The sequence below is a fragment of the Ailuropoda melanoleuca genome, chromosome 20 (assembly GCF_002007445.2).
Source record: "Ailuropoda melanoleuca isolate Jingjing chromosome 20, ASM200744v2, whole genome shotgun sequence".
Lineage (NCBI taxonomy): Eukaryota > Metazoa > Chordata > Mammalia > Carnivora > Ursidae > Ailuropoda > Ailuropoda melanoleuca.
The window spans coordinates 27,668,002-27,691,527 of record NC_048237.1 but is presented as its reverse complement, the minus strand read 5'-3'; the positions used below and the strand labels follow the sequence as shown (position 1 = coordinate 27,691,527).

The 23,526-nt window shown below is 38.8% G+C and overlaps 1 protein-coding gene across 3 annotated transcripts in view; it reads right to left on the bottom strand.

Moving 5' to 3' along the window:
* The window catches only part of STYX (serine/threonine/tyrosine interacting protein), a 46,214-nt gene extending 23,453 nt beyond the window's left edge, over positions 1–22,761 (bottom strand). For 2 of the 3 annotated variants that reach the window (XM_011237288.3, XM_011237289.3), the window contains exons 1-4: positions 22,384–22,761; positions 8,560–8,592; positions 6,926–6,979; positions 3,547–3,644 (exon numbers count right to left, since the gene is read on the bottom strand). In XM_011237288.3, coding sequence (XP_011235590.1) covers positions 3,547–3,644; positions 6,926–6,979; positions 8,560–8,592; positions 22,384–22,440 — 242 coding nt within the window. In that variant the 5' untranslated portion in view covers positions 22,441–22,761. The remainder of the gene's footprint in view (positions 1–3,546; positions 3,645–6,925; positions 6,980–8,559; positions 8,593–22,383) is intronic. The other variant, XM_034648343.1, reaches the window with a different exon arrangement.
* Positions 22,762–23,526: the final 765 nt, after the last annotated feature.

The following is a 23,526-nucleotide window of genomic DNA, read 5'->3' as shown; positions in this document are numbered from 1 at the left end:
TTTCTTTTGAGGTCCATTGGCGTGAAAGATGGTATTCCATCCCTTTACTTTCAGTCTGAATGTATCTTTAGGTTCCAAATGAGTCTCTTGTAGACAGCAAATGGATGGGTCATGTCTTACTATCCAATCTGCAACCCTGTGGCACTTTATGGGAGCATTAAGCCCTTTACATTGAGACTGAGTATTGAGAGATATGATTTTAATGATGCCAATTTGCCTGTAAAGTCTTTGTTTCTATAGATTGCGACTTTCTGTTGTGTAACACTTGAGGCCTTTTTACTTTTATAAAACCCCCCTTAATATCTCCTGTAGTGCTGGTTTCGTGGTTACGAAATTGGTCAATGACTGGCTATTTTGGAAGGTCTTTATCTCTCCATCCATTCTGAATGACAGCCTTGCTGGATAGAGGATCCTTGGCTGCATGTTTTTCTCTGAAAGAGCTTTAAAAATGCCCCCCCAACCCTTTCTCTCATTCCAGGTCTGTGTAGACAGGTCTGACGTAATTCTGATACCTTTGCCTGGGTACGTGAGAAATTTCTTTGCCCTGGCTGCTTTCAATACTGACTGTATCCTTGGATCTAATATTTGCGAATTGCACTATGACGTGACGTGGCGTAGGTTTGTCATGGTTGAGCTTGGGAGGGCTCCTCTCTGCCTCATGGACACGAATGTTTGTTTGCCTTTCTAGATTAGGGAAGTTTTCAGCTACAATTTGTTCAAATCTCTCTTCTAGACCTCTGTTTTCCACCCCCTCTGGGATGCCAATGATTCTGACATTAGAACGTTTCATTGAGTCAGTAATCTCCCGTAACCTACATTCCTGAGCGTGGATTTTTTGAGTCCAGATTCTATTTTAGCTTTTTCTTCTACTAACCCATCCTCCAATTCGCCGATTCGTTCTTCTGCCTCATTGACCCTGGCCGTCAGAGCCTCTAGTTTTGACTGCATTTGGCTCATAGAATTTTTAATTTCTGCCAAATTCGCTCTCATTTCCGCCCTTTGAGATTCTATATTCACATTAACATTTTTGTTAATACTTTTTTCAAGTCTACTCATCATCTTGACCATTGTTACTCTGAATTCCATTTCTAATAATTTGGTTACATCCATATCCATTAGTTCTGTGGCAGAGGCCACAGACTCACTGCTTTTTCTTTGCTGGGGGGGGTACTTCTCCTTCTCGTCATTCTGATGAGAGGTTGCGGGGTTGCCCAGAGCCCAAATTATTGACCGGGACCCAGGCCATGCGCCCTTCTTTAATAGGGATCTTAGGGATGTGGGCTTCTTGATTTTTTAGCCCACCTTCTGGGGGAGGGGCCTGCCGCGCCGATACTCAGGAAACCCTGTTTGGGTAGAGTCTCCGTGTCCCCTCGAGGGGGGATGAGGATAGGCACACTGTGAGCCGGTGTTTCCAGGCTTTTGTTCTCTGGCGGCTTTCCCTGGTGGCTTGCTGTGCCTCTTCTGAGAGTCAAAGCAGCAGTGGCCGAATCTCAGCCTCTGTCTCAGAACAAAGGGATCACGGATCGTTCTCCACTGATGTTCTGGCCACTTTAACTCTGTTACTGTTGGTGCTGCTCAACCCTGCAGCGTCCTGGGATGTGCGCCCCACACCCAACGTCCCAGCCGTCACTTCCAGGGCCGGCTCGTCTCTGTACTTTGTGTTTCTAATACCGCCAGCTGCCAGACGCCCCTGCGCTCTCCAGAGCTCCCGGTCTCAGTCTGGATCCAGTGAGCAAACCGGAGCTGCGTGAGAAGTCTGGTGGTGCGCGTTCCCGGCTCACGGTCTCAGTCTGCTCTCTCACGGGTGCCAGTCCACGAGTCTGCCCGCTCCCCCCGTGCAGTTGGCTACCGCTTCCCGGCGCCCAGACATGGCGGCTCCCTCCCCCTTCCATTTATCTTCTGATATCTGTGCGCGGTTTCACAGCTCCCCGCTTCGTACGTCAATACTCAGCACTGGAGATGTTTATTTGTAGAGATCCAGATGTATCTTCCTGCGTCTCAGGCTGATTCCGTGGATGTTCAGGTTGGTCTGGTACCTATCCAGCTCGACTCAGGGGACCCGCTGAAAAAGGGGCCCCCTACTCCTCCGCCATCTTAACCTCAAAACCCCCTATATTATATTTTTAAACACATTGAGAGTATACACTTGGTTGTACACCTTGCTTTTTTAATTTAATAAATCTTAAGTGATTATTCCAAATCAACACACTTAGAAATATTTCATTCATTATGATGGTTACAGTATTCTATTATACATTTCCACAATCTACTTTAGAGTATCTTATACTGATGGACGTCAGGTTGCTTTCATTTTTACAAACAGTAAAGCAGCACATTAAAATATTTGTAACATATGTGCTTTTATATACAAAGAAAATATCTCTAGAATGATACTTAAGGGTTAATACCAGCTGCCTCATAGGAGGAAGCTGGATGGCTGGGTTTAGAGGAGGAAAGAGACTTACTTTATTTATATACCCTTTTGTCACTCTTTTCTTGTATCATGTGTAATACATGTTCTTTATTTTTAAAATAAAGTTAAAATAACATTAAAAACCATTAAATGCTCAGCCACACTCAGTAAAATAAGAAAGGCAAATAAGAACTACACAAGAGATCATTTTTACTCTAGGAAATTGGGAAAAATTAAAAATGTTTTATAATTCTGTCTTGGTGAGATATGAAGGAAAGAGTCTCTCTAATTCACTTCAGAGTGGGAACGTAAACTGATACAATTCACTGGAAGGCAATCTGCAACATCCATTAAAATTTTAAAAGCTCACATTCTTTGATCGAGCAATTCCAACTTCTACAAATTTATCCAACTGATATATTCACACATGAATTAAATGACACATACAGGAATACCCACTATATTAGCAAAAAACTGGAAACAATCTATATGCCCAATAGGTGACAAGTTGGATAAATTTTAGTATAGCCATACGACGGATTACGATGCACATTTAAAAAGCCACTGCAGTAATGATATGAAGCAATCTCTAAAATGCATTAACATTTTTAAAGCCGGTGTAAAAAAAAAAAAAATTTTATCTACAGGAATATGCTTGTATATATAAAATAATCCCAGGAGGATACTCAAGAAGTAAGAGTGGATGCCTCTAGAGAGGGGAACTGAGTATCTAAGGCACAGAAATAGGGAAACTCTTCAGTATACTGTACATGCTTTTGGATCTTTAAAATTCTGCATTAAATGCATTGCTTATTTAAAATTTAAAGGAAACGTATTTTTTAGATAATATACCATATGACCATCCTTACAAAACAGATAATGTACAAGGCAACCCTCTTGGGTCCCCTCCTTCTTCAGGAGCTTTGTACTATCAACTTTACTATTGCTCAATAAACTTTGTTTCACTGCCCACCACAAAATATCAAACAAACAAACAAAAAAACACCACACCCACCCACACACAAGAACAGATATGTACAGAAGTCTGCTATAATAAAATCAACTTGACATAAAAACTACATTACATGTTTGCTGCTCATAACATTTTAATTAATCATAGCAATAATTCTTACCTAAATAATTGTTGAAAGTTTGGTTTAACAAAGTTTGCTTCAATATTTTGTCTTATGCATATTATATGGGTTATTCCATATTTCTGTAGTATAGGTAGCTATAAAAAAAGAGGGATGGGTAGAGAAATAGTTTAAAATACAAAACATCATCTTACTGTAACACAGATGTTTGAAAATACATAGGACTGAACATTAGAATACAGCCACATCTGAACTTTAAGTACAGGGAATTAAAGCTAATTTTATAATATAGCTGAAGTGATCAGCAAGATCAGTGATTCAAGATTAATAAATATTACATATCCTCAGAAGTCTAATACCATTATTTTACATAATTTTAGAGCTTGTTGAGACCTTAAAGATAATTTATTTCGGAAACAATACTAGATAGTGGTTTAAAGGCATGGGCTTTGGAGTCATGAGAGCCCAGGCTCTATGTTCCAGCTCTGCTAATGCCGTGAGCTCTGTGGCTCAGTTTTCCCAGTGAAAATGGGGAAAATACTAACCTTTTCATTGAATGGTTAGACAAATTATATATGTCAGGTGTTTGGCACAATGCCTGGAGCACATGGCAAGTGTTCAGTAAATAGTAGTTACATATATTGACTACAATCTTTATTCTTTAGAAGGACTACTAAGGCATAAACAGTTATTGAACATCACTGACATAGTTAATAGCAGTACCAGGGCCCAAATCTCTGGACTACACCATGCCTCTCCCAGTATACTTTTTCTACTACAAACCAGAATTAATTTATACAGTTCATAGACTAATAACATTTCAGTTCTTCTAAAGTTAAAACTGGCAACTCCAAATGATATTATATTCTGTGGTGTTTTTTTGGCTCTACATTTAAAGCGATTTAATATGACAATCCTAGATATTAATTATCAAGTAAGTTTTTATTTGCAAGTGACTATAGGCTTCAAATATAATGTGTTTGATAATGTACATAACATATTATATACAAGTAATATATATGACATGATATATATGTAACATGACATGCTATTTTAATAGTTAGAATGTGATTTCCATGAGAACAAGGATTTTGTTCACTGATTCATACAAAGTATGTGTAAAAGTCCCTTGAACATGTTAACTGTTCAATAATTATCTGTTCGATAAATGAAGGAACAAAATCATCCTGGCAAGAGAAATCAGAATTCATAATCTTGAGTTTTCTATACATCCAGCTTATACTCCTATATAATTCCCACTTTCTACATTAAATAGTTCATAACAATAATATTAATAATCCATAAGAGAAATCAAAGAATAATTTATATTTGTTATAGACTGAATATTTGTGCCTCTCTAAAATTCGTAGTTGAAGCCCTAACCCCCAAGGTGATGATGGTATTAGGAAATGGGGCCGTTAGGAGTTAATACCGACTTAAATGAGGTCATGACGGTGCAGCCCCATGAAATGAGTGCCTTGATAAGAGGAAGAGGTAGCAGAGCTTCGTCTTTCTGTCATGGAAAGATAACAGCGGCAGAACACAGCCATCTCCAAGCCAGGAAGAGGGCCCTCACCAATATCTAACCATGCTGGCACCCTGATCTCAGATTTCCCAACCTCTGCAACTGTGAGAAATAAATGTCTGTTGTTGAAGCCATTGGTCTATGGCGTTTTACTATAGCAGCCTGAGCTAAGAAAACGTTTTCAAGTTTTAAATGTATTTGTAGCAAAGTTTCCTATGTCTGGCATAGGTTAGATAGAGTTTAATTATCTTTGTATTTCCTGAGTGCACCCTGAGTTAGAAGGGAGGTAAGCATTTGGTAGGATTAATATTTAATCAATGTTCCATATTCGTATTTATTAAACCTCCAAAATGTACTCAACTTCTATTCTTTTGTTTATACTTGATCTGTGATATACAATAAGTTTTCGTATCTACTTTGTGTGAGAAACCATAGAAGATATACGTAACTATGGATTAAAACCTGCTCTAACAAGCTTTGAAGGCATATTAGACTATTACTGAATAAAAAACAAACCTTAAAAAAAATAGGATCCAAATGTAATAGCACACAGAATATTTTTTACTTTTCAACAGATTTTCATTTATATAAAGCAAATTCTGACCTAATCTCATACCTACAAACCACAGAAAAATTGTACACAAACAGTTCAAATGTATTTGAATGCAATAAACGATAGGCTTAACTAAATATTAGAAAAGGAATTTATTCCCTAAAGGTTTATCTTTATTATTATTTGTTGTTGTTATATATTTTTTGGATGATGGCATGAAAAGGAATATGAGCTGTACTATGGTGATTCAGAATGGGAAATAATCTAATTTTGCCACAGAAACTTTTCCTAATAATTACACCACGGTGAAATTGAGGGGGGAAGAGGTTTTGAGGAGATCTGTAAGTGAATACTTGTAATTTAATGTGACAAATACTATAATAGGTATATTATAAAATGCTGTAGGAATACAAAAAGCAATCTAAATCCAAAATCTGAAACCATCTTGAAGGCCAGTATTTTGTGAATTTTTATTTGACTTCTGTTTTATCGTAAGTCACAGTTAAGTCTACAGTTATCTATCTTTTCCTTAGTATTTTCTTTCTTTTTTTACCAACACCCCACTCTTTCCAACCTAGCTGTAGGCCATCAAAGATAGGTTTACTCTTACATATGCCTCAATAGTCAAAAAACCTTCCAGTTTCAAAGAAATGACTCTAATTTTTAAAAACTCCCTATTCATCTAAAACTCATAAATACATTAAACATTAAAGTTAAAAATTCTAGTTTTGCTTTTTTTGTTTTTTTTTTTTTTTATTATTACAAAACTTACTGTAGGTAGATATCATATACAAGAATACTGACTTCTAAATAGGGTACTGGGGAAAGCACGTGGTATGTTTCACATTATAATTCAAAGGTAACTAGTAGCACTGTCCTAATTCACAGGACTGAATCCTCTAGGAAGTGGCAACAAAATTGATTCATATATTAAAATGAAATTTACCCTGTTAACGGTGTTAACTAAAGAAATCCATTTCACCTTGACTATATAGGAGACAGAGAATAGAACACTTTACAGCCTGGAGCATCCAGGTCTCTGAGGTTTGGAAAAACAGAAATAAGATTTTATCAATTAAAACACACGTGCATACACATGCACACACACACATTTACCCTCGGTAAGGAAAGATTAACTAAAATGTCAAATATACTTATTTGTGATTTGTGGTGAAACACTTGACAATCATGGTCCAGTAAAATTTAAAAAGAGGTAGGCACTCCAGAATAACATGCAATATTTGTGGACCTTCCCTCAAATAAAACTCTTACTACTAAATAAATTTATTCCAAAAAAGCTGATTAATAGTCTCTCGATTAACCTAGCCTAAAGTTCATACCTTGCTTTTCATAGCAGAAGAATATGGACCTAAAAACAATCCAGGTAAAATTTCCTAGGAAAAAAAAATTGAGATATTTACCATTAACAATTTAAAGCTATATAAATTATATACTTATATATAAGTGGATTTGTGGAGTATTTTCATAGTTGTTACAATAATTTGCTAAAAAGCTTGTAATTTAGGGAACGTTTCCCAGCCACACTAAGCAAATGATTGGGAAGAGAAATGCAGATGTGCTTTATATATCAAATGAGACATTTAAAGTTTAAATACAGTTCTGAAAAGTCAGATATCTGAAAGTCCACAGTGCTTTTTAGAAGCAGTTTGGGTAAAATTAGCGTATTATATGACTGCCTTTTTTTAAAAAAAAAAAAAAAGAGAGAGAGGGGTAGAGAGGCAGAGGGAGATGGAGAATCTTAAGCAGGCTGCATGCCCAAGGAGAGGCTCAGTCTCATGACCCTAAGATCATGACCTGAGCCAAAATCAAGAGTCCAACGCTTAACCAGCTGAGCCATATAGATGCCCCTATATGACTGTCTTTTAGATTAATAAAACAGCTCTAATTTTACTTATATTCTCTGCTATAGTCTACAAATAAAATAGGCATAAAGAAAATTACCCCTTTGGAATTACACAAAACCTTATTCAGCCAAATCAAAAGCACAAAACACAAGATTAGAATTGTTGTTACCTATAGTTAATAAAAGTATTATTGCAAAGTTTAAAAAAGACCAATATCAAATGTTTGCCTACTGACAGAGTTTCAACAATCTTAAATAAACACCTTCCAAATGCTAGATTAAAATTTATTCTATGTAAATTCAATACAGAAAGATTTTAATCGAGTTATATCATATGCTAGATACAAATATAGTATAATTTTACAGTTCAGTTCTATGAAAAATTGTAATTATTTGCTCATAAGTCTGATTTCTCCTACTAGCTTCTTGTGGGCAGAAATTACATTTTACTCATCTTTACATTCCCCATAGCATCAAGTAAAATGCCTCATAGGTACTCAGATACTTTGAGAGAATTTTCACTAATAGAGAAAAGAAACAGATTTTTATAAATCAAGGTGTTCCCAGGAACAGGAGACATAGCTTGATTCTGGGGCTAGCAGAGTGACTGTAAATGGTAAGAAATGTGACAGAAAAACAAACTGCTATGAGGGTTAACTATCATTTTATCATTCCATATTGCGAGTATTCAACTTAGTCTTCTGGAGGACTTCATTATGGAAGTTGACTGGAAATCAGACACAAAAAAGAACAATTATTCAAGAGTGATTTGCCTTATAGTCAACTCTTTCGGACTTATCTAAACTAGCCAGACACAGAAAACAAACTGGTTCAAAAGGAATAAAAGTATTGTACCCAATTTTTCTGATAAGGAAAAACAAAGTGATTCATTAAGCACACACATATATTACTATGTCGATGATTCTAATCTAAGGAAGAAAGGAAACAATTCACTTCCCATCTTTTTAAGACCCACGATTAACTTAAATATGCTGACAATGAACCTACAGATTATGAGTCAACAGGTCTCAAATCGTTTGCGAAATTAGGTTATTTAATAATGATAATAACACTATGGGTTGATTTGAATAAACAAAAAGGTTATCTTACCTGCATCTCTCGTCTCATAGGGTAGGTCCATTCCTTAAAGATGGAAGGAAAACACAAGAATAAAAGTAAATCACATATAAAAAATGTTATCCAATTAAAAGTTAAAGATGTGACATGCAAGTGTATGGATTTTTTAAAAAATCCACCGTAGTTTAATATTCTATAAATTCAACTGGCTTCACCTGAAATTTTTAAGTGACAAGAAACAATGATTAAGGTATTATTTAGGTAACCGCCCTTCCAAAATTACAATTATGTTACTCCATACAGTGGATGGAATAATTCATTAATTAAAAGAACAGATATTCCAGAAATTTCTCCCCAAAACTGATCCTCCAAATCAGAAATGTCAAATAGCCTTTTTGTGATTCATGTCAACTCTAACCAACTGGCAGGAGATAGCTAAAACACTGTGTGAGGAAAGACTTAAGAAGAAGAGTATTGTGGGGCACCTGGGTGGCTCAGTCATTAAGCATCTGCCTTCAGCTCAGGGCGTGATCCAAGAGTCCTGGAATCAAGCCCCGCATCGGGCTTCCTGCTCCGCTGGGAAGCCTGCTTTTTCCTCTCCCACTCCCCCTGCTTGTGTTCCCTCTCTCGCTGTCTCTCTCTCTCTGTCAAATAAATAAATAAAATCTTAAAAAAAAAAGAGCACTGTGATCAATGAGCAGTGTATGTAATGGATGAAAGAATGTTAAGTGATAGGTATTTGCCAACCCTGATCTAAACCTCTAAATGCTTATCAAACAGCCTTTTTCATATCTTACTTGGGCTTGAAATTCTGTCTTTTAGATTGATTCCCTTTAAAGATACACTTCACAAAAGTATGGAGTTCATTCTGTCTTTGGAATGCAGACCAAAATAAACAAGTTGGAAAATAATGCAAAATGCCAATGGCAAAAGACAGAAAACATTTTAAAAGCTGGGGGACACCTGGGGGACTCGGTCAGTTAAGCATCTGCCTTCAGCTCAGGTCATGATCTCAGGGTCCTGCGATCGAGCCCTAAGTCGGGCTCCCTGCTCAGTGGGGAGCCTCACTCCCCCTGCTTGTGCTCTCTCTCTCTATCAAATAAATAAATAAAATCTTAAAAAAAAAAAAAAGTTGGGAAAAGGGGCACCTGGGTTAAGCACCCAATTCTTGGTTTAGGCTCATATGATCTCATGGTCATGACATCAGCCTGCCAGTGCCTCCAAACTCAGCAGGAATCTGCCTGAAATTTTCTCTCCCTCTTTCTCTGCCCCTCCCACTCGTGCGTGCACAGGAGCTCTCTAAAATAAATAAATAAATAAATGTTAAAAGAAAAAAAGTTAGGAAAAGAGGAGCACCTGGGTGGCTCAGTCGGTTGAGCACCTGACTCCTAACTTCAGCTCAGGTAGTGGTCTCAGGGCCCTTGATCTCCTGGGATCAAGACCTGCACTGGGCTCCTTGAGAGGCAGGGAGTCTGCTGGAGATTCTCTCCCTCTCCCTTTGCCTGCCCCTCCCTCCCCAAAATAAATAAATCTTTTTTAAAAAATAAAGAAAACTGGGAAAAGAAAAAAGCAGTTACAGTGAATTAATACAAAGAATCAAATATAGTGCATAGTCCTCATTTGTAAATGGACTGCACTCCAGAAGTTTCTAACTTGGCTGCTTAAAACTAAGAATTATAAACAAAAATGAGGTTTCAAAGTTAAAACTGAAAAAGCTTTTCAAAAAAATCCTTTATTTTTGGGTGAAAGGAATTAAGGGGTACAAACTTCCAGTTATAAAGTAAGTCACGGGGATGAAAAGCACAGCACTGGGAATATAGTCAATAATTTGGAACAGCTTTGTATGGTGACAGAAGTTAACTACACTTATGGTGAGCATGGGCAACATACAGATCTGCCCAATTACTATGTAATATACCTGCAACTAGTAAAACATTATACATCAATTACAACTACCTTACAACCCAGCAATTACACTACGTATTTATCCAAAGGATACAAAAATAGAGATTCGAAAGGGCACATGCACTCCAATGTTTACAGCAGAAATGTCCACAATAGCCAAAATATGGAAAGAGCCCAGATGTCCATCGACAGATGAATGGATAAAGAAGTGGTGTGTATACACAATGGAATATTAATCAGCCATCAAAAAGAATGAAATCTTGCTATTTGCAGTGATGTGGATGAAACTAGAGAGTATTCTGCTAAGCAAAATCAGTCAGAGAAAGACAACTACCAAATGATTTCACTCATATGTGGAATTTAAGAAACAAAACAGATGAACATAGGGGAAAGGAAGGAAAAATAAGATAAAAACAGAGGGAGGCAAACCATAAGAGTCTCTTAACTACAGGGAACAAACTGCAGATTGCTGGGTGGGGGAATGGGGTAATTGGGTGAAGGGCATTAAGGGGGGCACTTGACGTAACGTGCACTGGGTGTTATATGCAACTAATGAATCAACGAAATTCTACCCCTGAAACGAATAATACACTATATGTTAACTAAATTGAATTTATTTTTTTAACCCAAAATGTTATTTTAAATGCTTTGTGATTAAAATAATTTGTAGAAAATAATGTGCCTTGTTAAGCCAATATCCAGCGAATGTTACATGCAGACAATTTCTACAACCATACATAGTAACATGCTTAGAAGTACATTTGTGGGGGCACCTGGTTGGCTCAGTTGGTTAAGTGTCTGCCTTCAGCTCAGGTCATGATCCCAGGGCCAGGATCGAGGCCAACATCGGAATCCCTTCTCAGCAGAGAGGCTGCCTCTCCCTCCCCCTCCTCGTGCATGCTCGCTTGCTTGCTCTCTCACTCACTCCCTCACTCCCTCTCAACTAAATAAAATCTTAAAAAAAAAAAAAAGTACATCTGTGTATTTGTTCTTCCAATCTAAAATGAATTCAAATAAAAAAAAATTAAAAAACAAACAGGGTGGCTCAGTCAGTTAAGTGTCAGACTCTTGTTCGGCTCAGGTCATGATCTCAGGGTCATAAGATCAAGCCCCAAATCTAGCTCTGCACTCAGTGGAGTCTGCTTCTCTCCCTCTCCCTCTGCCCCTTCCCCCATCAAAGAAAAAAAACAACAACCAACCAAACCCCTTTTCATTTTTAAATAATTTTAGGATTACAGAAAAGTTAAAAATAGTGCAAGGAATTCCCTTTATCCTTCACCTAGATTTTCCAAGTCAGAAAAGTATTTTTAACACGTAAGGTAGAAATGTTATCCATCTGTAACAGAAATCTTAGCTAGGATGCAATGGGGAATTATTCATATCAGAGAGCTGGAGACTATCAGCAGAAGGGAGGAGGGGGAAGGGGGAAAAGCAGGGAAAGCAGGAAAGAATGTGTCTGTTTTGCAGAACAAGCTATGGCTAGGTGTTCCACCAGATACCCTCTACCGTGAGCCAGTTTGACCCAGTTTGGAGCTGAGCCCTGCATAGCAGTACCACACACACACCCCCCCGGCCAGGTGCCCTAAAGTTACCTCCAGCTCATTATCATACTAAGATCTCCTCCCAAGGGCGAGGTTTTCCAAACATTTTTTGAACATACAACGTATGTACTAGCATGTTGACATACTAAGCATGAGCAGTTGAAACCAAGTGCCTAGGTAACAAAATGTGTAAGTTCCTTAATGTATCAAGCTCCCTGGCCCTGTTGTCCAGCACACAGAATAAAAATTTATGCATGAACCCCAAGAGGAGACAGACGGTAATTGAGAGCCATTTCCCTGTCTCCTTGTGACAAGTAATAACTCTTTGCTTTTTTTTTTTTTTTTTAAGAGAGAGAGAAGAGAGGGAGAGAGAAAAAATCTTAAGCAGTCTCCACAACGCTGACATCACACCCTAAGCCAAAAGCAAGAGTCAGACACTTGACTGTGCCGCCCAGGTGCCCCCAAACTCTTTGCTTTCAATACTTCTTTGGGTTGTGTTCAATTTAATGCACCCCAAGCAGCAAACCTCTTGAGTTTGGCTACAGAAAAGACAGAATAGCACTCCTGCAATACAGTCAGCAGTTTTTCTTTTTAGTAAAGAAGAGAAAGAATTTTTTTCTCTTTAATGTTGAAAATGGATCTTAGCAATGTGGTATTAGTAGGCTATAAACCCTAAGAAGCCATACCCGAAGAGGATCTGATCTTTCATGGCCTTATACTTCCTTCTGTTCTTTTAAAATCGGGGTATAAAAGAACACACAATGAAGTGTTAAAATGCCCAAATCTGAATATAGAGCTCTATGAACTTTCACAGGCAGTACACCCATGTAATCACTACCCAGATCAAGATTTTCGTCATCCCAGAAAGTTCTCTCCTTCTCTTCTCAGTCAATATCCTCTCTTCAGAGATGACCACTGAATTCTATCACTATAGATTTAGTTCTGCCTGTCACTGAACTTAATATAAATGGAATCACAAAAGTACTATTTTATGTCTGGCTTCTTTCACTCAACCTAATGTGTGTGAGATTCATCCATGTTGTCGTGTATGTCAGTAGTTTGGTCCTTTTTATTGCTGTGCAATATACGACTGTATGAATATTCCACAATTTCCCACTGTCCTGTTGGTGCAGATTTAAGTAGCTTCCAGGTTTGGGCAAATATGAATAAAGGTACTGTGAAAATTATCTTATACGACCTTTGATGCACTCATGCATTTATTTCTCTTGGATATGAAAGTAGCAATGGAGGGGTGTATAGCTGGCTCAGTTGGAAGAACATGTGACTCTTGATCTTAGGGTTGTGAGTTCAAACTCCACATTGCGTATACAGATTGCTTAAAAAAATAAAATCTTAAAAAAAAAGTAGGGTGTAAGGGAATGGGACAACAGGGTGCTGGACACTGGGAAAGGTGTGTGTTGTAATGAGCACTGGGTATTATATAAGACTGAGGAATCACAGAACTGTACCCTTAAAACAAGTAATACATTTTATGTGTTTTATTTTTTTTAATTTATTTTAGAGAGAGAGAGTGTGTGAGTGCACAAGCAGGGAGGAGGGTCAGAGAGAGAGAAGCAGACTCTCTGCTGGGCAGGGAGCCCGATGTGGGGCTCGATCCCACGACCCTAAGATCATGACCTGAGCCGAAAGCAGATGCTCAACTGAGCCACCCAGGTGCCCACATAATACGTTACATATTAATTTTTAAAAAATAGCAATGGAATTACTAAGTCACAGGGTAGGCCTACATATGACTTTATTAGACACTGCCAAAAGTTTTCCAAAACCAAATTACACTCCCACCAACAATGTATGGGAGCTCTAGCTGTTCCACATCCTCACCATGGCCTTATTTAAAATGATTCTGTATATGTGAGACTTAAGACAAAGAGTAGGACCTGATCAAAGAGGGAAGTCAGATCAACACCAAAAAGCTGAGACGCCAAAAGGCAACACTCTCAGCAAATGATAAACTGGGGAGATTGAGGAGGAGGGGAACTCATCTCATCCCCATAGAAATGAGTACTCTTGCCTTTCTTAGCTTTGGGTCTGAGTAGAATGTGGTGGTAGTGGTGGGATGGAGTCTTCCTAACCACAATCTGGCCTTCACTCAACTTTAGCATGAAAATTCAATTATTTTTGTGAGGCCAAGTGAAAATTCAATGTCAAGTGGTTCTGGGTAGATAGTGTCCTTTGGTTCTTGGGAGAAGCAAATGCACTTTCTCTCTGATGAAGCATACCCTAAACCTAGATCAGAAATAATTCACAGAGATAAGTTTCAATGAGCTCACAATTAACAAAAGAGGAGGACATGAACCACCATAAAAAAGATACAACTGAATCACATTCACAAAGGCTGTGGATATTAGGACGATGAAAAATATAACACATTTAGAGCAAAAGTATGAGAGCATCAAAAGTATGACCAAGGATTAAGAAACTTATTTTTTAAGAGAACCAAAAGGAATATGTAGAAATGAAAAAATACAAATGAAATTAGAAATCAGTGGACAGGCTAAACAGAAGAAAGGATGTAGTTAAAGAGAGAATTTGTGAACTGGAAAATAGATCTGTAGAAATGACCTAAAATCAGAGTTGGAAAATATGATCAGTTAATAGACACATAAGACAGAATTTAAAAGTCTAGCATCCATAAAATCTAAGTTACAGAAGGAGGATAAAGAAAATAAAGGAGAGATAATATCACATAAGATATTACTGAAAATTTTCCAAAACTGGTTAAAGACACCACACCTCAGAAATAAGCAACCCACTAAATCCCAAACAAGATAAGGGTAAAGAAATACACAGGTAGGGGCGCCTGGGTGGCACAGCGGTTAAGCGTCTGCCTTCAGCTCAGGGCGTGATCCTGGCGTTATGGGATCGAGCCCCACATCAGGCTCCTCTGCTATGAGCCTGCTTCTTCCTCTCCCACTCCCCCTGCTTGTGTTCCCTCTCTCGCTGGCTGTCTCTATCTCTGTCGANGCAAAAAAAAAAAAAAATTTTTAAAAAAAAAAAAAAAAAAAGAAATACACAGGTAAATAGCAGTATACCAAACACAAAGAGGAGAATTTCTTTTTCCAGACTAAAAGCAAACAGAGGAACGGAAAAGAAGAATCCAAAAGACCTTCACAATATGCAACCAATTAATTTCCTGAAAGATAACAGGCAATTCAATGGAGGGAAAAAAAAGTCTTTCAACATCTGGTGCTGGAACAATTAGATAAATGTCTAGAAAATAAAATGAATTCTGATTCTGACCTCTCCTCACCACCCCCACCCCAAACCCTTCCTCCACACAAACATCTTGCCCGTCTTCACTGTTGCATCTATTTCCAAAACTTGATGACAGTGCCTGACACACAATACATACTTGATGAATAAAAGGAAAAAAAAGTATGTATGTATAAACACAAATGCAAAAATGACAAAACTTCTAGAAGAAAACATAGAACATCTTTACAACCTTGGAAAAAGCAAAGATAAAAAGGGCACAAAAGATTTTTAAAAAAAATTTTTTTTAATTTATTTAAGGGGTGCCTGGGTGGCTCAGTTGGTTAAGCATCTGCCTTTGGCTCAGGTCATGATCCCAGCATCCTGGGATTGAGCCCTGCATCAGGCTCCCCATTCAGCAGGGAATCTGCTTCTCCTTCCCCCTGTTCTTGTGCTCTCACGCTCGCTCTCTCTCTGTCTCTCTCTCCCCCTCTCAAATAAAATCTTAAAAAAAAAATTTATTTAAGGGAGAGCGAGAGAGCATGCAAGCACATGAGCAGGGGGAAGAGTAGAGGAAAGGGGAGGGAGAATCCCCAAGCAGACTTCCTGCTGAACAAGGAACCCCACATGGAGCTCCATCTCAGGACCATGAAATCATAACAATTATGATACAATGAAATAGTACTCAGCAATAAAAAGAATCTATTACTCATAAACACAATATAGGTGAATTTCACAGTTATCATGTTCAATGAAAAGAGACATAAACAGGGGTGCCTGGGTGGCTCAGTTATGATGTTAACTGACCCTTGGTTTCAGCTCAGAGCATCTGACTCTTGGTTTCAGCTGAGGCTGTGGTCTCACGGGTGGTGAGATCAAGCCCTGTGTTGGGCTCCACACTCAGCAGAGATTTGGCTTGAAGATTCTCTCCCTCTGCCCCTCCCCCACTCACAGGCACGCTCTAATAAATGTTTTTAAAAAGTCATATACAAAAGAGTCCATTTTACATGATTCCATTTATATGAAGTTCAAGAACAGAGAAAACTAAACTATGGCTACAGAAATCATAATATTCATTGCCTATTTGGAGCCTGCTTAATATTGTCCCTCTCTCTCTGCCCTCCACAAAAGAAAATATTGTTTTCTCTTACATTTCTACTTTAGGCACAGAGAGCCTAACTAAGTTAACTTTGAGTCTAAGTAGTTGACTTCAGAAACACTGACACTCTACAGTCTCTCAATGTAAGAAGGAACTATATGGCAGACAGAGCTGTAGTTAAACAAATACTGACTGCATAAAATGATGATGATTAACTTATAGGGATTAACAGAAATAAAGTATGTAACTCCCAAGCCAGTGGAGGGGGAAATGTAACCAATTTGTACAAAATGAATGTTTGTATGTTTAATTTACCAATATGTTATAACCTTTTTATACTAAAGTTTTTAAAGAACTTAAGCAAAGACTGTCATTTTCATCATGGTACCCCTAACATTGAGCATAGTGCCTGCCACAGAATAAGCACATGATAGTTGTACATTACGGAAATATATGGTGCTAGATCTTTTTTTCCCTTTTTAAAAAAAATATTCTTGATTAGCCTAATAGACAGCCTTATCTTCCTGAAGAAACTTATCAGAGTTACAAGAAAGAAGAAAAGCGATTAAAGAAATGTGTACTTTTGAATTTACCTAAATTAAAATGCCTAAACTGTGCATGAAAAAAAAAAAACCAGGAGGACGTATATAGTGAAATGGTGTATATATATATATATATATATTCCAGGGAATATCTAGCACTATATATGCTAGAAGGCACTCAATGACACAGGATAAATGTGCTTCCTTCTGGAATATCAATTTTACCAAAAGATTTTTTTTTTTTGGGAGAAAAAGTGTTTTCACTGGCCGGCCACTAATTTTTATTTTTATTTATTTTAAAACAAACATGACCATATGGGATAGAATGCAAAACTTACTTGAAGTTTTAAGTGAAATAAGAGGCTTCAAAGAAATTTTGAGCTTTGAAAAGATTGTATACAGTAGGACGTGTATGATTTATATAAGGAAGATATAGGAGTAAAAAGCAAGTTGTGCTGCAGGAGAGAACGAAAAATTATTCCTACTCACCAAAAAAAAAAGCACACAGCCTACTTTTGTGAGCATCAGACTTGCTGTAATAGACATGGATCCTTTGAAATCTAAAAGGCTTTCTCTCACAGATTTCATTAAACTATTCCTAGTGCTAGAATTAGATTTTGATCTCAAGCATCTACCCTCTTTGTCTACCTAGTCCCGATACCTACCCTACAAAACAAATCTTAATCCTGCCTTGTCTATCAATTCTGCTAATGCTTTTGGCATACTCGATCAAGATTTTAAGTCATTCATGCTCACAGCCTTGCTCTACCAGACGTCCATCTGTCTGAATATGTCTTTAACAACCAAGTCTTGCCTGAATCACACTCAATCTTAATCTCAGCCTGCTCACAATGCTGCTAAAATCAGATTCCCAATGATCTATTGTGAATTACTACTGTACTTAATTAGTAGAATCAGTTTCCGAAATTTAGACGATTAGCCAAGCAGTCCAACTATATTTTTCAAACCAAAGCAAGCCAGCTGAACCAAAATACTCCTAATTGTGAAACACACTATGCTTCTGATGAAAATTAATTCACAAGTGAAAATCCTTCAATCATCAATATGAGCTAGAAGGTATGGCATATTAAAACATCTTTCAGGGGCACCTGGGTGGCTCAGTCGTTAAACGTCTGCCTTCAGCCCAGGGCAGATCCCAGGGCACTGGAATTGAGCCCGACATCGGGCTCCCTGCTCTGCTGGGAGCCTGCTTCTTCCTCTCCCCCTACTCCTGCTTATGTTCCCTCTCTCGCTGGCTGTCTCTCTGTCAAATGAATAAATAAAATCTTCAAAAAAAAGAAAAAAACAAAAACATCTTTCACGTTTTCTCCTTCCTTCTCATACAAATGCAGTTACGAGAGCTTTAAAATTGCACTTAGGGGATAGAAAAATATTCAAAAATCAGTAAATAAATAAACACAGCAAAGAATATAGACTGTAGCCATTAGATAAAATAAAAACTTAATTCTTATTATCAGATGGATCAGGCTAAATGAAACATAACAACCTTTAGAAATACCAAAATAGATTACGAATTTTAGTTGATGGGAGGAGCAGTTCAGAGAAAAAAAAATCATAGAATACTATACCAGAGCTGGGACATTTCACAAAACAGAAAAATTAGTATTAGTTTCTCTTCTCCAAAAAAATTAGCCCTCTTCATAATAAGCCCCTTTCTTTAATTCTCATCCCTATTTCAAGTTTTGCTTCAACCAAAGGACAAAGGAGTTTTTCACCCAAAAACAAGAGACAGAAGGGCATTCAAGTAAGATACTTTCAAGTCAGTTACTCATAAACCTGGCTGCCGTTAGAATTATCTGACTCCACCTCAGAGCAGTTAAGTCTGAATAGGTGATGGTAGGGTCCAGGAATGGTTATTTTTTAAAAAGCCCCCTGGGTGATTCTACTCTACAGTCAGGTTTAAAAAGCACCATTCTAAATTTAAAGGATCCGCAATCAGAAATATTAAGCAATTCCTATTTTTTACTCTGTACTATGGGAATCAAAAGAGAAAGGAAAATAGAAAGAGTAACATTAAAGTTGCCAAACTGCAACTGAAATAAATTTTATTACACTTTCTATCTGAAAACATTAATTTCTGAATTATAAAACCAATAGCCCTAACTGTGCAACTAATTTATTTTAAAAATAGAGACTGTAAGCTGCTCTTTTCTTCACATCTAAAAACAAACTCTGTAATCTTGTCACGAGACTCTACTACCAAAACCAATCAAGATTCTTTCATTAGGGGCGCCTGGGTGGCACAGCGGTTAAGCGTCTGCCTTCAGCTCAGGGCGTGATCCCGGCGTTATGGGATCGAGCCCCACATCAGGCTCCTCCAGTATGAGCCTGCTCCTTCCTCTCCCACTGCCCCTGCTTCTGTTCCCTCTCTCACTGGCTGTCTCTATCTCTGTCAAATAAATAAATAAAATCTTTAAAAAAAAAAAAAAAGATTCTTTCATTAATTCAACAAACATTTGTTAAGTTTATGGTATATACCAGACAGTGTGTTAAGTGCAAGAAACTGGGGAATAAGACAGGAACATATTAGTGAATAAACTCTCTTATGAAAATTTCAGTCTATCATGGAATATAGACATTGACCAAAACTATCAGTATGATACCTGTTACAAGATAGGTATAAAAGTACCTACCATGTGCTACAGAGACTTATAAACCTGGAGGATTAAACTATTCTGGGAGATGAGTGGGTGGGAGAGGGGCAAAGGTGGAGTTGGCAAATCAGGGAACACCTTTCTCAAGAAATGATACCTAAAGTGAGATCTAACCCAAGAGCAAATAGTTAATTAGGTGAGGCAAGGGTAGTGCTGGCAGCCACAGCAGGGGAAAATGGCAAAGGTCCTGGTTGGGGTGGGAGGGTGGAGGCAACTAAAACATTCCAGGAACTGAGAGAAGATGAACATGGCTAGGGCAAACAGAAAGGGGAACAAGGGGAAGAGTAGCTCATAATGAGGTCAGAAAGGCAGGCAGATGCCAGACTGCACACAACCTGCAGATAATGTTAAGGGTCTGAACTTCATCCTTAAAACGGGAAATCACAGCAAAGTTTTAAACAAAGGAGTGACAATCTTTTTGCAAACCCATCAGAACACAGCTAAATTTTTGCTAGGACTGTCCTAAAGGAATACTCCGACTAGTACTTAAAGAAATGTGGAATTAATATTCTTATAGAGATGACAGGATCATCAAGCTGTCATAGACTGATCACATCAACCATCAAGAGCATGCATTAAAATTTCTCTACTTGAATTCCATTTTTACTAAAATAAGGTTTGGATTGTAATTTAGGTTTCCTGACATGTTTCCTAGATAGATGGAAAAACACTATTACTGGCTGGTCACCATAACTATGTAAGACCATTAGACACTTTACGTATCTCATGGGATACTAGAAAATTAACATTGTTTTATTTGTTTATCATGAGTAACTATATGCCCTTTTTAATGGTTATTTATAGTTTTGTCTGCCCAGAAAGGACCCTCCATCTTCTGTGGAAATGCTCCTATGGTTTTGGTGGGAGGGATACCAATGATTGAACTTCACTCCCCTGGCCATAGAAGCGAGTATATGGCCTAGATTGGGCTCCTCATTGTATTTGCCCCCTTTATGGCTATAGGGACTGATCCAAAGGAGGGCTCATGACCTAGGTTAAGCCAATCCTCTAGATTTTAAATAATGAAGCTTAGAGAGATATTATTCCTTAATGTGTAAGCTCTGTAAGAGTGTGACCTTCAAGCAGCTGACAGTCAAACTCCGTATCTGTAGAGACGCCAGAGTAAAAGCAGAAACCCTAAGAGAAAGCAGAGACAAGCACTGACAAGGGGCAGAGGTAGTTCTGATGCCTTATAATACTGTCTAGTCAAGTCCCTGAGACCAGCTGCACCCCCACCTTTCTGGATTTAATTACTCCTCCTTTTGCTTAAGCTAGTCTGAGTTGGTTTTTGTCACTTGCAACCAAAAGAAAACAAACATCTCATGCTCTGAAAAAAAAGAATGAATTGGCTTTCAGTAAATAATATTTGCATCACTATCTACTAGGCTTTAAGCATTACTTCTGTCCTTGCAGAGGAAAGCTATATTCCCAGTAAGATTTTATAATTTTACAGGAGTAAGACATATACATAATAAAGATTAAATGCAAGTTTGTAAACATTTTAAACTAGAATTTTTAAGATCAGAGAAGAGAAGAATTGAGGTGTATTAAAAACAATGAATTAGGAATCAAGAGACCAAGGTCCTCAACTGTGTCTTATTACTGTTACCTTGGCATATCACTTATTCTCAGTAAGCTATAATTTCTTCACCTTAAAAGAGAGAATGCTCTACACTATTTCTTCAGGTTGCTTCCAGACTGAAATCACTGAATCACTTTAAGGACAAAAAGCGTATTCCCCATTCACATTACTCCACATTAAACAAAGGAAAAAATGTAAATTTATTTTTTAAAATAATCTAAATTCAACCTTTTTTTTTCCTAATTAAGACTCTTAAAATATGAAATTCTGAAAGACTACTACCACAAGCAAAGGATCCCTCCAAACAAAAAATGAGAACCCCAAAAGAAGATATTCAAAAGAATATTTGGTATAAACTGAGGTTTCTTAAACATACAGCCTTATTTTCCAATTATTTTTAAGATATTTAGAACTAGAAATTTTAACCTTCCTTGATCCAATTAGAGCATAACTGAGTATCCCTGTCTTTTCCTTTTCCTGAGTATCCTTGTCTTGTTACTAATTTAGTCTTCAGAAAATTCTAATTTAGTAGGGTGTAACATCATTTTATTTTAAACTAGCAAGAGATGGGAGAAAAAACTCAATACAAACTTTAGGCAAGGAAAAAGTAAGGTGGAGTACAAAAAATCCCGAATTAGAAATCAGGAGAACAGATTATAAAGAATTTCATTCTCAATATCAACTCCCCTCCAAAGGGCAAGTTTCATGACTTAAGTTTTTAGATTCAAATGTACAAGCTTTGTGACATTTTATTCTGCGGGTCAAGGCTTTGCCTCAAAAAAAAAAAAAAAAAAAAAAACCACAACAACCAAAAAAACCAAACAACTACTTTGGAAAACTTTTTGAAGGCGCACTTCCAAAGTTCAGGTCCCAGATCTATTTCACATCTAAGGGCCGTGTGTCCCACAAGCGAATCGATGACACCAAAATATCCCTCAACTTGAGATGTAAAACTTGACCTCGTATTGCCTTGGCAATAAAGAGGGGAACCTTACTCAAAGTAAGTCCTCGACGCCGAGCCTGGGGGAGAAAGGACTGCTTCTGCCCTTCCCACTGAATGAAGGAGCCCAGACCCAGCAGCCCCTCCACCAGTCTCAGGAGGGGAACAGGTACTCAATGAGTGAGGGTCAAAGCACACCGCCCGCGAGAGGGAGGCTGCTCCCCGAGGTCCCAGGACGGTCTCAGAAGGCAACAGGGCTCCGACGGAGCGGGAGACTTCGACGGTTGGGGCCTGGGGTCGCCCCGCGGCCGAGGAGCCACACGGGGAGGCCTGTGCGTGGCAGTCACCGGACAAACTCACCTCAGCGTCTTCTTTGCACTGCGGGAGCGAGGGGAACTCCAGCTTCACGTCCTCCATGGTCCCGGCCCCGAGGCTTGTGGGTGGGGTGGGAGTGGGAGTTATCCGGCCCGCCCGACCCTCGGGCTGCCAGTGGCAAAGGAAGGAGGGCGGGTGGACCGGAGGACTGACGGGCGGGCAGCAGGCTTACAACTAACACACGCAGACTAAAGAGTCCCAGCGACTCCGGCGGCGACGGCGGCGACAGTGGGGAAGAGGAGGGTTGGGCGGCTCACACCCGGCCGCCATGCTGCTGCCGTCTCCCTCCCCGAGTCTCCGCGCCCCTCAGGCCGCACAGGCTCGGGCACTAGCAAGAGCCCTACAACCGTCTCCCCTCCTTCCCCCCGCCCTCCCCGCACTGCCCCAGCCAATCCCAGCCCACGCTCGCCTTCGGCCCGCCCCCCGCGGCCGCCAGGTGTCAGCGCGCCGCTGCCCCGCCCCTTCGCCAGAGCGCAGACGCGAGGGGGGGCGGGGCCTCGGAGGGGCAACGGCCGAAGCTCACCGGGTGTGGAGGAGGTGGGGCTGCGGCAGGAGGGAGGGAACGAGTGAAGGTCCTGGGAAAGGCAGTGGGACAAACCAGACCAGCCAACTCTGCCCTTTTCAGACTGGACGCAAATCCCTTCTGTAGTACAAGAACTGGCAAAACATCTAGCCAACAGAAACTGGCATCCGAAAAGAAACTAGTTTCTTCCCTCAGAATCCTGCGCGGTCTGTGGTGAGGTTATAACCAAAACAGTAATAAATGAAGAGTTCCTCTTAAAACTATGTTAATGCTACACAAAAAATGAAACACCCATCACTTTTAAGCAAACTAACGGTGGACTTTTAAGAATACTTGGGAACATGACTAGCAAATCTCAAGACACAATGGCAAATAGAAAATCCTAAGACATAGAAACTGATAGTTCACTCAGTAAACTATACATCATACTGAAGGAAGGTCTCTCCCTTTCAAAATTTATGTTGAAATATTCCTATTATATATAATTGTACTAATAAACTACATGGCTTTCAGAATCTTTTAAAAAGGAGTTTGAGTCTGTTAATAGTATATTGTAAATAGAGATGAGGTACAGGATACTTTCTCTGGGCCTAGGGAGATACTGT